Source organism: Cucurbita moschata, unplaced genomic scaffold (genome assembly GCF_002738365.1).
Source record: "Cucurbita moschata cultivar Rifu unplaced genomic scaffold, Cmos_1.0 Cmo_Scf00045, whole genome shotgun sequence".
Classification (NCBI taxonomy): domain Eukaryota; kingdom Viridiplantae; phylum Streptophyta; class Magnoliopsida; order Cucurbitales; family Cucurbitaceae; genus Cucurbita; species Cucurbita moschata.
The window spans coordinates 1672576-1690215 of NW_019268561.1; the positions used below are offsets into that span (position 1 = coordinate 1672576).

The 17640-nt window shown below is 36.0% G+C and overlaps 3 protein-coding genes across 4 annotated transcripts; 2 read left to right on the forward strand and 1 right to left on the reverse strand.

Annotated features, from left to right (window-relative positions):
- The first annotated feature begins 3338 nt into the window (after positions 1 to 3338).
- Positions 3339 to 4339, forward strand: LOC111434632 (ethylene-responsive transcription factor 11-like). 2 transcript variants are annotated; one of them, XM_023072097.1, is made up of 2 exons: positions 3339 to 3994; positions 4025 to 4339. In XM_023072097.1, the coding sequence occupies exons 1-2, from the start codon at positions 3400 to 3402 to the stop codon at positions 4186 to 4188; spliced, it is 759 nt and encodes a 252-aa protein (XP_022927865.1). In that variant the 5' UTR covers positions 3339 to 3399; the 3' UTR covers positions 4189 to 4339. The 2 variants fall into 2 exon arrangements, with proteins under 2 accessions (XP_022927865.1, XP_022927864.1); XM_023072096.1 differs by having other exon boundaries at positions 3339 to 4339.
- Positions 4340 to 13053: 8714 nt separating this feature from the next.
- LOC111434472 (calmodulin-like protein 1) lies at positions 13054 to 13905 on the forward strand. The gene has a single exon (XM_023071880.1). It carries the CDS (start codon positions 13217 to 13219, stop codon positions 13769 to 13771), a length of 555 nt encoding a protein of 184 aa, XP_022927648.1. The 5' UTR covers positions 13054 to 13216; the 3' UTR covers positions 13772 to 13905.
- A 1163-nt stretch (positions 13906 to 15068) lies between these two features.
- Positions 15069 to 17263, reverse strand: LOC111434643 (pentatricopeptide repeat-containing protein At2g15690, mitochondrial-like). The gene has a single exon (XM_023072108.1). The coding sequence runs from the start codon at positions 17206 to 17208 to the stop codon at positions 15448 to 15450; it is 1761 nt and encodes a 586-aa protein (XP_022927876.1). The 5' UTR covers positions 17209 to 17263; the 3' UTR covers positions 15069 to 15447.
- Between the last annotated feature and the right edge of the window lie 377 nt (positions 17264 to 17640).

Sequence of the window (17640 nt, forward strand, 5' to 3'; positions counted from 1 at the left end):
GATCCCAATTCTATTTCTCATTCTTAACAATGGATCTCGATGACAATCAACTTTAAATGGGTAGACAAACTTTTTATAAGTTATGTACTATCTTTCTTAAGGAAGAGGATAAGGAATATGAATCGATAAGAAATGACCGCAACACTATGTCGAGAATAGAGTTGTGAGCTTCATTTTTGAAGGTCGAGACTAACTATTAATAAATGCTTCCACGTTATGATACCAAATAGATGGAGGGTAAAATATTTTTTAGACCATTTAGAAAAGTGTAAACAAATATAAACATTTTTTTAATGAAAATATATCCTTAAAAAAAAAATAAATAGAAAAATTCTTATGCTAATGAAATTTATATAAAACTTATATTTTTAGTAATATATAAGGTAATATAGCTAAAATATTTTAATTAATATTATTTAAAAGACATTGACTTGCCTATTACAAATATTTGGAAGCTAAATTAATAAAAATATGGATATATTTTGTAGTTATTTCTGATGGAGGATGAAAGTCCCACATGATCATAGGTTTATAATAAAAGAATATTCTCTTCATTGGTCTGAGATCTTTTACCGAAGCCCAAAGCAAAGTTATGAGAACTTGTACTCAAATTTAACAATATCATGCTACTGTGGAGAGTTTGGTGCATCTAACAATCTCCCCAATTTTCATAAATTTTTCATAAATTTTACTATCTTTAAGTTTTTAAAAGATTTTTCAAAAATATCTTTAAGCTTTTAACGTGACAAATTTAACAGTCAAACGGAAAATATTTAATATTTTAAAAAAGGAAAAAAAAAAAGAAAAAGTCAAATTCCATGTCTATGGGAAGATTCTATTTTTCTTTTCACATTTCTTTGGACATTCCGATTGGACCTGTTGGGCCCTCGCCGGAAGTCACCTGTCCTCTTGCCGCCGTCACATTTTTATTGTTTTTTTTTTTAATTATTAAAAAAATAGTCTTAATTTGATTCCATTATTTTATTTATTGGTTATAATACAATTATATAAATGGTCTTAAATCTTTGGAATATTGAACGGATTAAAATTTTAAAATAATGAAAGGATTTGTTTAGCACCAGCCCTATTTTAAAATAATGTTTGTTGCTTCTCACGTTAAATTATAATTTGTTATTTAATTTTTTTTAGTTAAATTGAATTATTTTGGTTGTGACTCGTAATGCATTGGAATCTAAATAATGTTGCCCGTAGCGTATAAAGATCAAATCTACGAGTTCGAACCATTTTCAACACTAACCCACAAGGTCCGTGAGTTATTTTTCTAAGATTTATTGGCATACTCTTGTTTGTAGTATTTTTTGAATTCGTTTAAAGCATCATAAATTAGTTTAAACCAATGGAATCTATTTATGATTAGATTAAACCATTCGGTTAAAGTTTGTTCTCAAGCTCGAGTTTCGAGCCTAAATTTGAACTTGAGGATTGGCAAGCATCCCACCCGAGCCACTTTGTTGATCCCTTGAACTTAGCTTGGCTTGGAATCCCAACCAACTCTCTGCAGATGCAGCCCATAGGGAAGTCTAGCCCGCGCGTCTTCAGCAGCCCGCTTGTAGTGCCTTGTAACTCTCTATCAATAACGGCCTAGTTCCCTCAGCCAGACCCATCCACACTCGACCCAACACCTGCACGTAGAGTAATAACCAACCCGTTGCCGACTCGACCTAGTATTTGAGTCGCGCACATAACCCTGTGACCTGTGTCTGAACCCACGCGCCTGACCCAACCTGACATTGTGACCCGCACCCCTCGCCAATGTCAACTTGGGCTGGTTACCTGTTTTGAGCCCCATTTGAAATTTATAGACCCTCTCCTACCGTTTTTGGAAGATTTAAATTATTTTTTAGCTGAAAATTTGACTATTTAATATCTTTAGGTGAGTCAACCTCATTAATATTTTCTAACCGAATGTCATAGACCCACAGGTTGAGTTAGATATCAAGGGGTAGATCCAGATTAGCATTAAGGTTAAATTAGTGGCGCTTAGGCCAACAAGTAAGTGGCTTTATTGTTAGCTTAGTTGGACGAATTGTATGATGTATGATGACACATGTCTCATGACCCTTGAACGTGTCATAATTATGATTGTTATGCTATTCTATGTCATGCTATACTATGTTATGTCATGTGATGTTATATTATGTTATGTTATGCTATGCTATGCCAAGCTTTTAAGCTTTGCTGTAATGTGATTATTTCATGTTATGAAACCACGTTTATGATATTGATAATCTATGATACATAAACCTCCATTTCACCATGTCATGTCCCCTATGTTAAGTATGAAAGATTTTTTTAGGAATTATGTATGCATGATTCACAGGCCCATTATGTTATTAACAAATGAAGGTTTGACTTGCATCATAAACTTACGCCATGATTTTAAGTTATAGGAACCTCATGCATTTTTATGTCATGTGCATTGTGATACTTTCTCGTTATAATGAGTACAAACGCATACATTACAATATTTATGTACGCCATGATATTATGCAAGCTCATTTCCCTCCATGGCTCCAGCAGTGTAAGCATGCACTAGCTAAAGGGCAGGCCCAGAGGGTACGTATACGCTCCTAGTGAGTTCATAAATTGGCCATCAGTAGAGAAGTATTACACATCCTATTTTAGCCCAAATTGGAAAGCATAATTTAAAGCCATGAAATGTTTTTATGAAATGATAGGTCCCAGACATGATTGCGTGTGATTGCTTATCCTGACCTAAACAACGAGATTACTTACTAAGTATTTCTTGAAATACTCAAGTCACTTTCTATTCTTACTAATGTACAAAAGATGAAGATGTCACGGTGGCAGTCATATGACTGAAGTTAGGGTAGATGCATTCATGTCATTGGTAGCCTTAAAATTAATTAGGACATTATTTTATTTTTACCTTGTTTTGTTTAAACATCACATTATTGATTTTTCGTTAGGTTGTTTTTAAAAATTTTAAATGTTTAAGTCTATGACATGGTTTACGAAATATTGGAAGGTATAAAGTATACCTTTTCAAAAAAAGAAAAAAAAAAATATATATATATATATATATATGAATGGAATAAATAATAAATATTAAAAAAAAGGAAAAATAGAAAAAGAATACGTGGCATCGCGTCAGAGGACGAGCGTAGTTAGAAGAGTTCCAAACCTCCGTCTCGCGTCATCACATATCTCACGCCCGTACTCTTTACAATTTACAATTCTGTGTCCGTGTCTTAACGGTGTGACCAGCTGTCTGCCACGTCATTCCGCCTCTCTCTCTCTCTCTCTTATATACCCCTCTTCCCTTTCTCACTCCTCCCAATCCATTTCTCAACACTTGGAAAATTAAAATCACAAAATTCCCAAAACACTCTCTTCTTCCACTGCCGCCCGTCCAGCATGCTTATGGCCTCCCACCACCACTCCGCCGCCTTCCCCCGCCTCACCGACGAGCAGGAAGGCCTCGTTATTGTCGACGCTCTCACCCAAGTCGTGTCCGGCGCTGCAGCCGCCGGCCTCGAATTCCGACACGACCACTTCCTCCGCCTTCTTCACCCACCTTCCACTAACACCACCACCACTATCTTTCCGCCCTCTTCTGATTTTGACACGTGTCACATCTGTAGAATCAGCGGCTGTTTGGGTTGCAACTTCTTCTCAACCCCCTCCTCCCACCAGCCCACCACCACTACCACCGATAAAAACAACAACTCCGGCCGCCGTGTCAGACGATTGAAGAAGAATTACAGAGGTGTCCGGCAACGTCCATGGGGCAAATGGGCCGCCGAAATTCGCGACCCGAAACGCGCCGCCCGAGTCTGGCTTGGCACCTTCAATACCGCTGAGGAAGCCGCACGTGCCTACGATGAAGCCGCCATTAAGTTCCGAGGCCCACGTGCCAGACTCAACTTCCCCTCCTCAGACAATTCCTTAATGACATTCAATTATTCTCCCCCGGCAGCCTCCACTACTACCTCCACCTCCGCCACAGTCACCGCCGCCCCTGCCACCGCCACCGCCGCCGCCGCCACTTCTAATTTCAACCCAAATGAAGCAGCTGTAGCACCGAGGACACCGTCATCAATGATGGAGATTCAAAACAACGTCGTTTTGGCTGAAATATTCGAAGACGACGACGACATTAAGAGTTTGATTATGGATTTCGCCGGTCAATCCCGGAGCCGTTGAAATCAAAATTAAATTTAAATATTGTGAAAATTCTTTCAACTATCTTTTAAATTAGGGAAAGAATTCATTTTTTGGTCAAATTATTTGTTTACAAATTCTACAATAGTCAAATCCAAATGGAATAAAAGAAATAAAAATTACATTTGGTTGATAATATTTTCTTTAATTATTAAACAAAGTTGCAATTAAAAAATGTTTAAATTTTTTTAAAAAAATTCTAATTTTTTAATTTTAATAATTAAAAAATTGCGCCATATTTATCTCGTGCTTAAATTAAATTAAAAATATATATGTATATATTAAAAGGGGTTTGGGGATTTAATTAAAAAACGGAAAGCACCTGAATAGTGAAGTAAGAGAGAGAAAATGATTTATATTTAGAAATTATTGGTCAAATAAAGGAAGTGACGAGGATTTTCTGGGATGCTTCTTATACTCGGTCCCGTTGAACTGCTTCGCCAGTTACGCGCTCCAGCCCAAGCTCACAAATCTTTGATACGCCACTCCACTTATCATCTCTTTTTTTTTTTTTTCTTTTTTTAATTTTTAAAAATATTTTGATGGGACAATAAAATGAAACAAATATTTCTATTTCTATAGTATTTGTGGTTTTTTCATGGTCTTAGTCTATTTAGAATCAACAATTAGATGAGTCGTATTCCTTATATATGAGACTGCGCTTATCAATTTGAATATAAGTTGGCTTAGTGAGACCAATTGTGGCCCGAGAAAGGAAAAGAGTTGGTGCGAACAAGTTTGTCATCTCGTAGAATTATAATAATTAGTCCTGGGTTTTATGAAACCAAAAATGGACGAAACTCCAATCAAGTTACATGTTATGATTCGTCATAGGTGTGATGAGATTGATAGTCACATATGAATGAATTAGTGATAGATGGTATAAATGTCAATCACACGGGTTATCAAAATATGAATCATGATTATGTATGATTGCACACTCATTGATTTTTCTTATATTGTGGGGTCTTAGGCATATTGTGTGTTCATTCTATGAATTATTTCTCCAGTCATACATTATGTTTAAACACTTTATTTTGCATCTTCTTCTTTTTCATGGTTTCGGTATGTATGAGCATACAAATGCCCATAATCAGATCCATGAAAAATTGAGACTCGTCTAGTGGGTCCATATGAATGTACACGAGCCATGTTTAGTGAAGTAAATGCAATTCCAATTTTACTCAAAAAAGAATGTGAAGCTCAAGATCAATCATGGAATTAGATCCCACAAATTGTGATAGTTATAGATATGTTGTTTGTGTTTGCATTTTTAGCTCTAATAGTGATGTCAGTTACTAAGTATTTTTAAATATTCACCATTTTTCTATATTTTTCCGATAACGAAAAGAAAATCTTAGACGTTTCACAATGATTGCTACAAAGGCTATAGACAATTACGATAAAGTTTGTTCCCACATTTAGTTACGGTACCAAAAATTTCACTTCATTCTTTACAATTTAGGGTTATTTTTGGCATTTACTCACTCATTTGTCCATTTTTTCTAAATATAATAATTTTATCCGAATTTAACAAAATTAGAAGTTGAGCGTTCAAATTCACATTCCCTATGTAAAGTAAAATTAAAATTTTTTCTTACCAAAGTTAAATTATAAATTTAGTCGAAGAAAATTAGAGTTTAGTATTTATAGTTTAAATGGTTAGAATTAGTTTATATATGATAAATCTTCCTATATAATATTTATTCCTATAATTTAATAAGACCTTCTTAAATAGTTTTACGATTATTTAATTAGAAAAAATATTATGAAGCATATAAATTATTTATGAATTATCAAATAAATTTAATTTTTAAAATGATAATTTATAATAAAATAAATAAAATTATTAAATCAGTAAGATTCTTGGAAGTGTACCGTACACGGTGACGTTGAAAAGCTATGGACGGTACGCGCCACGCGGTCCGGTCTAAGGACAAAGGCTGTTTGAGGTTCGGCTTCGATACGTGAGCTGTCGTATCATCATTTATTCCTTGGACTCTTCAAACAACAATCACTGCCTTCATTCTTTCAAACTACTTTAAACAAACAAAAAATTAAAATTAAAATCTAATTATTAGGTATTCTTTTAATCCTAATTTTAGTAAATTTTATATTTTTTTAATTTATGACATTTTTAAAATTAAAAATTGTTTAAGTTAGTTATTTGTAGGGCCCTAAGTGGTTGGTTGAGTTGGGTTGAATCCAGAGAATTTTTTGGACAACTCAAAAGTTCAGGTCCGTTGTATTAGTAACTCAACTCAACTCGAGATGTTTCACAACTCAACCCTTTATTTTTAAGTTGGGTTCGGGTTTGGTTGATGAATACTAACACTTCTTGAAAAATTATTTACTCTAAAAGTAAGAAAAATAGAAGGATAGATCTCGAAATAAAAATAAAAATAAAAATAATTTGCTATTGTGTTAGTGAACCGTAACTCAACTAAGTGGCACCGAGAAGTTATTAAGTACAACCTAACAAAATAGAGATGAATTGCAACTTCACGAATGAGAACGAGTGGACTAAATTGATCGAGTGAGATTAGAGACTACCAAGTGGGTCATACGATAAGTGACATAAAGAAGTGGGTCATAGCTCAATTAAATTGGTGTAGCTTGATAAAGATGAGACAAGAATCCGTTTAGCGTACGACAGGTGACTTGTATAGCTCCATTCAAAACAACTCGTATCTAATAAAATCATAGTTTATGTGATAGCGGTAAAAGAATAATAATAATAATAATAATAATAATCATCGGTATTCCATTTCTCCACCAATGTCTCATACCCTCCCCCAAAAATACTTGGGTATAAGAATTCCTACAAAAATAAATAGAAAAACAAAAATGACCAATTTACTTGGAGAGAGGAAAAGGAAGATGGCATTTGCTTAGATTTACACATGTAATAGATGCACCAGATTTAAGTTATAACTTAGACCTTTTCTTTTGTTACATCAAGTTATATCTTAGACTTCTTTTTTTATTTTAAGAAATCATATATAATTTCTTCCCTAATTTCGTTGCAATTATTTAGCTTTGAGTTAGAAATTAAATACCAATAATTTTATATGAGTTCAGGAAATCACTGTCATGATTAGCCACCATTAAAAAAAGAAGATAGAGTAAATAGATTGAGAAAGAAAAGGACTCACTGCATATCCCCAACATGAAATAATGACATATTTTTTTAATCTAAAATAATGAAATCATGAAATTCGATTTTTACTAAGGTAATTAAGTGAATATTAAAAATAGGTGAAGTCTCGACATAAGTGAGAACGAATTCGAAGGGCGAAAGCAAGTAAATTTGGAGCTAGATAGAACTTAGGCCAACCAAGTAAGTGGTCTTACTATTGGCTCGGTCGGAAGACTTGCCTTATGTATAACATCATGTGCCTAGTGGCCCTTACACGTGTCATTTATGCTTTATGTTATGTGATGATATGATGATGTGATGTTGTTATATGATGGTGTGATGTTGTTATACGATGACGTGATGATGAATATGATGATATGAGATGATATTGATGACATGATATGGGGACATAATGATGATGATGTATGATAACATGATGATGTAAGGTGCATGATGATGAGATGACTTAATATGATGATATTCCATATTAAGATAATGTGCATGTATTAAATGTCATAATGCATTATGACAACGAGTTTTTCTAAGATTCAACCCTAATTGATGTGAATGACGACGCACATATGAAGGTCAATGCATGCAAGTTACCTAGGATAATGTGTGAATGATGTACAGAGTTGTGTTAGAAGAATGATTTAAAGATGAAAACTATAGAGACCTTATGCATATTGTGTGTTTATATACATCGGGTTACTTCACCATTTATGATGATGAGTACGGATGCGTACACCATCATCATCATACCTCGCATGATACTCAGGACTTTGTTGACCTCTAGACGTCCGATTACGGACAACTAACCCGACTATGATGGGTCTAGGGGGGTACAAATCGCCTGATGACTCACGCTCTCACATGTGAGTCGTGTGTAAAGAATTGCTACACATCCAATTTTGTCTTAACTGGAGGCCACCTCTACGATAGTTTTAACGATAGATCCTTAACATGAGTTGCATGTGTTTGCATTTCCCTGGCCCAAATGGGATTACTTACTGACCATTTCTTAAAATACTAAGTCTTGTGCTACTTCTATTTTTCAAGTAAAGGCAACGCACCCCTATGCGACTGACGATGACATCGCAAATAAAGACCATGACACATGCATAGGATAGTTGTATTTTAATTCTTATACCACATGTTAGTATAGGGCATTTTTCAATTTAAGATTTATTTATTTTATTAAATATTTCGTATGTCCCTCTAAAGACATTTTGAAACATGTAAGTCTACAACAATGTTTTACGATGATATTTTAAAATATTATTTTCGCATAAGAGATGATGTTATGAAAATGGCACTTTTAAAGTCAGTTAAAAATCTAGGGTCGTTAAAGTTGGTATCAGAGCTTTAGGTTATAAATTATGTAGACTAGCCTACAAGATAGACTTGACATGTTATATAATCCCATCGTCAATGCTTCGTCATCGTCACGTATGTCATGCATAAGATAAGAAAAAAATTTGGGTAAATATCACTGTTGCTTGACCATTATCGAATGTAGCTCATGATTGAATTTGTCACTATTGACCGTATTATTTTTTTTACTGAGTTCTATGTTTACTATGATATAGCACATGATATGATTTACCTTGCATGACATGTGAAAGTTAATTGATGTATTGATAATGTTTAGATGTTTAGATTTAGCCAAGTTTGTAGTGTGAATGAGGAGCCATAGTTTAGTAAGCTACTAAATGCAAGCGTATGCACAGAAATGATTTTGTTAAGAAAAGCCAAATGTTTCAGTTAGATGTCTTGAACATAGTTAAAAAAAAAAAAAACGAAATGTTATGACCATAGAGATGGAAAGGAATGTACCAACATATACTAACGAGTGAATAGTTTTAAATGCAAATGACTAAGAAAACTTGATAGACGACAATATCTTATAGTTTGCTATAGATATTGAAAGTGATAATGTCGAAAGAAAATTCCGTCACTACGAAGTGGTCACAGTTTTATAGGTATGTATCGAGATGGACTACAACGTGAAATTGTCAAGATATTTTAAATTTAGGAAACCCTTCTTTAAAACAAAAATTACAAAAGTGGAAATTGTCACTAAATCAATTAGAAGTTGCGTGGTAATTTCCCAGTACCCCTACACAAATACATTGTAAAAGCTTAATATAAACTAATTTTTGTAGAAAATTAATAATGAACTTTTACTAGTAATGTCAAGCCATTTCAAAGGTATTACAGCAGTTACCGTTTCAAGACTCTCATTTTAAGTTGAATTTTTTAGTATCCCAAGTATGGTCGCAGACGAGAATCTCCACTACGCTTATATAATATCAGTTTTTAGACGAAGAAATTGTTAAGCTCCCCTTCTTGGTGTTACCAAGGGGTTGAAAAAAAAAAAAAAACCTTTTGAGCGCATGAAAATTCACGTACCCAAGTTTTGCATGTCATAGTCAGCCTGGGTCAATAGAGAGGTAGATTGGCTGATCTCCAACAATATGTTGTATATGCGGCATTGCGACCGTTTTACCTTCATCAACAAGGCTCCATTTTTGTCCAATATCTTGAAGAACGAGCTGAATAACTCGACTTTGATGTCTTCTTCTATCATTTGATCAAGATTATAGTATTACTTTTCAAGATTGGGATGTAATATACCTTGATCAGTAGACGTTGATCACCATTCTTGCATTGGAGCAAGATGGATCATTTTCCTTGGATAGATACAATTAGTCCACCACCAAACACCACGTTTCCAATGAGCTTCTTGTGAAACTCCTTGAATTTTGCTCGATCTCTAGTTACGTGGTTGTTCGTTTCTTTGTCAAAGTATCACATGTTGATCTGCACTCGGTCATCTTCACTTACAATGAGGTTTTTCATAACCTTCTCTTTATTGAGCATCAAGAGGTTGGATATCTTCTCGACCAACATTAGTGTGGGCTCTTTGTCATGCGTGAATGTGAGGTTTGCCTTCTCAATTTACTTTTTGTTGCGACACTCTACCACATAATGTCTGTAGTTACCACAAGAGTAACACTTGATCATGCTCGTATCCTTTCAGGGAGTTGACATCGCCATGAGTTTTTGAGGTATTGTTGCGGCCTCCTCTACCGCTGCGTCTGCGACCACGATCGAGGTCACGCCCTCGACCTCTACTTTCCTTGTTGTGTCTGTCGCATCCCTCTGTACCTGAAAAAGAAGAATCAGCCGCATTTTTTTTTTTTGTCTGTGTGAGTAAGAGGTGTTTTTTCTCCTCTCTATTATCTCATGAGTCTTGAGACGACCCGTGACCTCCTCAACTGACATGTTCTTGAGGTCACCAAACTGCTCAATAGAGGTAATAATCTATATGAATTACGAGGAGACGACTCGAAGAAACTTCTTAGCGACAAAGATCTCTTCTGCCCTACCGCCTAATAAACGGATGATGGTGACAATAGTTGTCAACTTCATGGCAAATTCATCTGCCGACTCACCATCCTTCATGTGGATAACCTCAAACTCAGCACTTCAAGTCTGCATCTTTGCTTCCTTGACCAATTCCGCACCCATATGCATTGTTTGTAGCGTCTTCTATGCCCTGCGCCTTTAAATTAACTCACATATTTATTGACCATGCTACATATTTCGTTACACTCCCCTCCTTTCTACTCTTTATCATTGTCATATCTCTTACGATGATTGTATTAAAGAAAGTTAGGCAGAGTGGCTTTTCAATTCTATTTATAGGAGAGAAAAGACTAACAATTTCCCTTCGGGTGCTCCACAAGTTAATAACTACAAACTATTCTCCTAAGATTGATGAAAACCATCTTCATAATCGAAAGGTTGAGCATAGAGGAGTAAAATACATTATTCCCTTTTCCTCCGCATAGCTTCAAGAGATGATCATATGGTTTTGATCGATTACTTTTGTGTCTACAAATTTCTCCAAGTAACAATCCGAAGTCGGAAGCTCTTGGAGCACTACAGAGGCGAGGCATACAGGTCGAGCCCGAAAATTGATTCGAGTTCTTCAAGTTTAGCTCCATGAACAAATGCTTCTATTATATACCGTTTTAACTTATGATCTTCAATTTTGTTGATTGTTAGGTAGTACAATAAAAAAATCTTTATTGCTATCCCAAAGGATGGAAGAGAATAAATATTTATTGCTATCTTTTGGATTTGAGATATATATTGCTCCTCTAGTCGCTTTCTCTTCATCCACGATGTTGTAATGCTTTCATATACCTACAAAAATGTGATAGCCAACGTTACGACTCTTCTTAAACTCATCATCGCTGGCGACACCTTAAGTGGTATCGCGTCCCAAATACATGATGTACTTACCACTAAAAGCCCGAGACTCGTTGCTTATCCTTTGTGTGGCGTGAGTGATTTCGTAAGGGAAATTGTCTTCTTTTTACCTCTCTCTCTCTCTCACTCCCTTTTTTTCTTGGAGATGGGTTATGTGAGGAGCGATTGAAGCGTGAGGAGCATCTGAGTAGGCGTCTTCTAGCGCCTCAACCCAATATTCGACAATATCTCATACAAACTCATCACGTATGATACCTCACTCATATATTTGTACATAAATGATTTGATAACAATTACAAAGCAAATCATATCAATCGTGTTATTATGATAAAGCACGCAACCTTAAACATATAGTATAGATCCAATAGATTATTACTTGAATATGATTCTCTTATATGACACCCATGTACGATCTTATCCAATACATAATATTAAATTATAAATAAAATAATCAAAATAATTATTAAAATTAAATAATGAATTACGAGATTTTAGAACATAAACCCAAACACATAATTCAAAGTTACATCATACAATTGTTTTATAAATTTCATGAACCACAAACATATATTCCACTATTATTCTCTTTAAACTAAAAGAACACATTCGATATGATTTAAAAACGATGTATTTACTAACTTTAACTTTAAGCTCCATTCGTGTATTTCAAGCATCTCAATCATGAACTCGACCTTCATCTGAAGTGATCGGTTTGTTCTCATTAAATTCATCCATTTAACCAAAGTCCAAAAAGAAAAAGAAAAAAAACATTCCTCCTTGTTGGTGCATAGCACAAATGATAGCCACACAAATATTTTTATTCTCTAACCCTCCTCACTAAAAAAAAACTATACTTTCAAATATTCCTTATCGTTAGGAATATTAATTTCACGACACAAGCGGAATAAAAATTAAATTTGATGATCAATTTAAGTATTGTCTCAGTTGACAGCAAACTTGCGATTATGATTATGGCGCACTCACTTCTCAACAAAAAATAAGTTAAAGTCAATTTATTTTTGCGTCGTCTACGGCCAAGCGACGTATGCTAGAGCGGCTGTTTGAGCTACAACTTCTTCTCAACCCCCTCCTCCCACCACCACTACCACCGATAAAAACAACAAATCAGACGATTGAAGAAGAATTACAGAGGTGTATGCTCGAGCCGCTAGCTCCAGTTCAAGAAGAAAGTTTTAGAAAACGGGGTAGAGAGTTTTGAAAGCAAAATTTGAGAGATGGCGACCAAAAAGGCAATAACAACCGCTTACAGCATATAACTATTGGGTACAGGATAATTAAAATATATATTTTTAATATAGAAAAGAAATATTTAGAAGAGAATCATATTCTTACCTTTGTTCTACCTCTGTGTTTTTAGGTCTCTTACTTTATACGTATTCTGTTGTTCCTTTACGCACGGACTCCAAAGCTTCCACTTTTCTTCGCCGATCACCACAAGTTTTCAGCCAATAAAAACCCCATTTTTCAGTATTTAAACCCATCAAATTCATCTCAGATCACCTTCAAAATTTCAAACCCAATCTTCCTCTGTTTCAACCACAAAAAACAGAGCAACCCCAACAACAAAAAATGCCGATGAACCCAAATCTCCTCGACCTGCAATACAGAGTCTCCAAGAAAAAGTTCCTCCGGGAGCCCTCCCGACTGTTCTCCTTCAAGGACCGGCAGAGCTCCGGCGTCCGGCGGGCTCTGCAACCGAGCACGGAGGAGATCAAGCAGATCTTCAACAAGTTCGACACGAACAGAGACGGGCTGATCTCAAAGCACGAATACAGGGGAGTTCTGAAGGCGCTGGGGAGAGGGAACTCGATGGAGGAGGTGCAGAAGATTTTCAGGGCGGTGGATACCGACGGCGATGGGTACATAAACTTGAATGAGTTCATGGAGGTTCACCGGAGTGGGGACGGAGTTCAGGCGAGAGATGTGGAATTTGCTTTTAAGACGTTTGATTTGAATGGGGATCGGAAGATTAGTGCAGAGGAAATTATGAGAGTGTTGAGGGGATTAGGGGAAAAGTGTAGCATTGAGGATTGCCGGCGGATGGTGAGGGCGGTGGACAGCGACGGCGACGGTATGGTGGACATTGATGAGTTCATGACTATGATGACTCGCTCTGTGATGTAATGTTTAAGGGATGTGTTTGAACTTTGAACTTCAACGACTCTTTTTCTTTTATGGAAGTCTGGTGAATCGTATAAGTGTTTAATTTAAATTTTATTTCGTCTTAATTTGAATTTACAGCTACCTTCGTTCCATCATAATTATACTTCCACTTTAATTTAAAATAAAATATTTGGGGGCTAAATTAATAAAAAGGCTAGCTAGTACAAGGTGCAGTTGGCTTCCTCTCGGCCACAAGTGACTTATTTATGTAGTGGTCGGCATTCCAATGTGCTCCTCCTTGCTCACCGACTTCAGAATCTAAAAGTGACCTGTGGATGTTGTCGTGACGCTTTGGTTACGAAGGTTGGCGGGGTCTAGGTTTATGGATGGATTTAGTCAACGAATGTCCAACTCAATCAATATCAACAACATGGCGTGGTTAGGCTTGGTTGATTTTGTCAGAAAAAGAAAGTAGGTTTCAGGGGAGAGAATCATTGGGAGTGAGTCCCACATTGGTTAATTTAGTGAAACATTATGAGTTTATAAGTGAGGAATACTATCTCTATTGGTATGAGACATTTTGGGGAAATCCAAAACAAACCCACGAGAGCTTGTGGTTTGCATCCAAAATTAATGTAGGAGTATTTTAACAATGGATTGGTAACGCGAGCAACCTACATACATTAATTTAAGTATATAATGAATAAAGAAATAAATATATTGGGTACAATTTTGTAGGGTTTAGGGTTTGAAGTCAAATTTTAGTATTTGGCATTGTGGATGCTCTAATATTATTATACAATTATTCCTTTTTACACTTAATAATATTCTAATACCTAAAAGAATCAAATTCCTATCTACATCAAGATTTTGATATACACGTTAATCATCTTAAATGATTTTATTCAATCGTTTAAGATAAATTAAAAAGTCAAAGGTTCGAATCTTCTTCTTTACATATTATTAAATTTTTTAAAAAAATCTAAAATAAAAAAACTCTATTTTATAAACAAGTCAAAGTTTATGATTGGGTGGGTATCTTAGATGCTCTAATATCATTTTCAAAAAATTATATTTTTGTTCATAAATTTCAAGATATACATTTTTGTGTTCCTAAATTTTGAGAAACACGTTTGAAAGACTGGTTGAAGTAATTATTTTAATTATTTAATCCTAAAATAATTTTTTTTTTTTTTAAAAAAAACTTTATTACAACTCACAAAATTTAATAAAATTTAGCTTTATTGTTATTTTCCTTTGCACAATCCTATCAATTTTGCATCATACAAGAGAGTATCGTTGATGCTGTTTATAACTGTAATGAAGTAACAATAAAACTAATATGCATCCAAACCATGTCTCTCTTAAAATGTTTGAAATCAGGAAAGCTTTAACAAAGAATTCAAGGTATGGTATGCCACTCCCATGTTTCCTTTTGCTATAAGTTCATAACTCCTTTCTAATTCAGTTCAGCAAGGAACGGTAGCAAAAGAAGAAAAAAACATGATGATAAGACGAATGATTAAGCATCAGGATAAGCATACCGTATGAGGCGGGCTAGCTCATCTCCGATCGGTACCTCGTTCCTGGGTTTGGATAATCATTTTGATGGTTTGACACTTTACATTGAGCTGCTGCTATGGGGACGACAAACTCATCAGGTACCTGTTGTGGGGTGTTGTAGAATGATGATGGGTTCACCAGTAATCTCCACAAGAACATTTACCATCCTTAAAATGATGGAACCGTTTGTTGTCCCTCACAATTAACTCTCTCCCAACAATTCTAGACATGATTTTGATGGCGTTGTGACAGTCACCACATATCCTTAAGTTCTTAATAATCCTAAGAGGTGTTCGTGCCGGAGTACTGATCAACCCGTATGCGATTGCCAATCGTTCGCTATGATACAGCAATGCCTGTTCTTTGGCCTCCTGATCGATATCGTGAAGAACGTATCGAGTATCGGGAACATACCCTTGTTCTTTCATTGCCTTTAAAGCCTTCAACTTCTCGTCATCTTTGTAGAGAGTTGGATTTCTGAATTCACTAATCCTGTTCTTCCCATCAAGCATGCTAATTGCAGACCGCCTTTTGGGAGGTGGTGTAGGTATCTTCTTACTCGAGGCAGCTTTCGTCGGGTCCAGATCCACAATTAGCTCCTCGGCATAGTCTTCAAGATCAACATCTCCATGAATTCTAGCATAGTTTTTCAATGTCTCCCATACCTCAACCGTCGGCTCCATGGGCAGTTTTTCGCCGTACTCGAAAGCTTCGTTCATATGTCCAGGTTCTCCAAGGACACCCAAGAGCCCCAAATAATGATCCAGATCTGGGTTGATTTGATAATCATTTTTCATTGACTCAAAGTACATAAATCCTTCTTCTATAGCACTCGCACTAGCACAAGCTCGCATTACAAAAAGAAAAGTTTGTGAATTGGGTTGCAATCCCAGCTTCTGCATACTCTCAAATAACTCCAGACCCTCATCACCCAATCCATTCTCTGCATATCCTTTTATCATCAAATGCCAAGAGTCAATATTCCTGTCAGGCATATGGTCGAACACCCTCCGTGCATCACTCATGCTTCCACATTTCCCATACATCTCAAGAACTTTATTATTCAATTGCAGATCGCTTCTACAAGTTGACTGTAAAAAGTAATCATGAACTACTTTAGCGTTGTCGAATGAATTTGATTTCCCACACAGATCAAACAATACAAGGAAACAATCAGCATCAGCTTTAACACCCTCTTTCAACAACTCAACAGCTTCTTTAATCTTTCCCTCTTCACAAAAGCGCCGCAGTTCATCAATAGGAGATACAGAGGGATTTGGCGCTTGATTATTCAACTGATAAGAATTCTCTACTTGTGGGTTCCCCTGCCCAGGCCTTCCAAATTGTGGGTATCCCTGATTTTGATTGTTCCATTGGTTGGGGCCTCTTTGTTGTTGATAATTGAAATGTTGAGCGTTCGGCTGCGGAGGATTTTGATACTGCGGGTAGCTCTGATTCGGAGGATTCCACGAATTAGGGTTACCGGCTTGAGAATAGCCCTGACCCTGCCGGGAAAATCCAGGATTCGGGTGAGAGCTCTGGTTCTCACTCCGATAATTCATTTGATTATTAGAGCTTCCCTGTTGAACATAGTCGCGATTCTGAAACTCCGAGAAGGACTGATTATTAAAATTCCCACTCCGAGAATGAACTTGGTTCGGTGAGCCCCATTGGCCCTGAAGAAATCGAGGATCGGATGAAGAATGTTGTTGCGGCGGTGGAGGGAAATTTGAGAAATCATTAGGGGTTGCCGAGGTGCATAGGGCTTTGATTAGAGTCTCTGTCTGGTTTCCGCATGAAAAGATAAAACGAGAAGGGAGAGACGACCGTACCTTTAAGAAGAAGGAGATAAGAATGGGGGTTCGAGCACGCCGGACCGCCATGAGAGACGCCATTTCTGATCGGAAATGGCCTAAACCCTAAGAAAAGGTTGAATGAAACCTCAGCCATTACTTCCAGCTTAAGGAGGAGAGTTTTCAATTTGCATTGGGCTCAGATGTGGGCTTAGATCAAGGCCCAATTTTAAAAGAGGCCCAATATGTTTAATTTTGACAAATTATCATTTTATAAGGACTAATTATCAAGCTAGTGCCAATTGAGCCAAATCTTAACTCTACATTGTTTTCTTCTCATGAATTTTTAATGTTGTTTGGTTCTTTTCAATCCGTTAAATTTCACCATGTATATGTAACAACCGAGTCAAAAATGGATACATGAATGAACCGAAACTACGTTCGAATGTGACTCATTCTTAGGATAGGATGGTTAAAAATGTTTAAAATAATTGAAAGTCACTACCTATACCAATAAGGTGCACGTTTCTTTTT

Coding starts and splice junctions, on each gene's coding strand:
- LOC111434632 (XM_023072096.1), top strand. CDS start 3,400: ATGCTTATGGCCTCCCACCACCACTCCGCCGCCTTCCCCCGCCTCACC.
- LOC111434472 (XM_023071880.1), top strand. CDS start 13,217: ATGCCGATGAACCCAAATCTCCTCGACCTGCAATACAGAGTCTCCAAG.
- LOC111434643 (XM_023072108.1), bottom strand. CDS start 17,208: ATGGCGTCTCTCATGGCGGTCCGGCGTGCTCGAACCCCCATTCTTATC.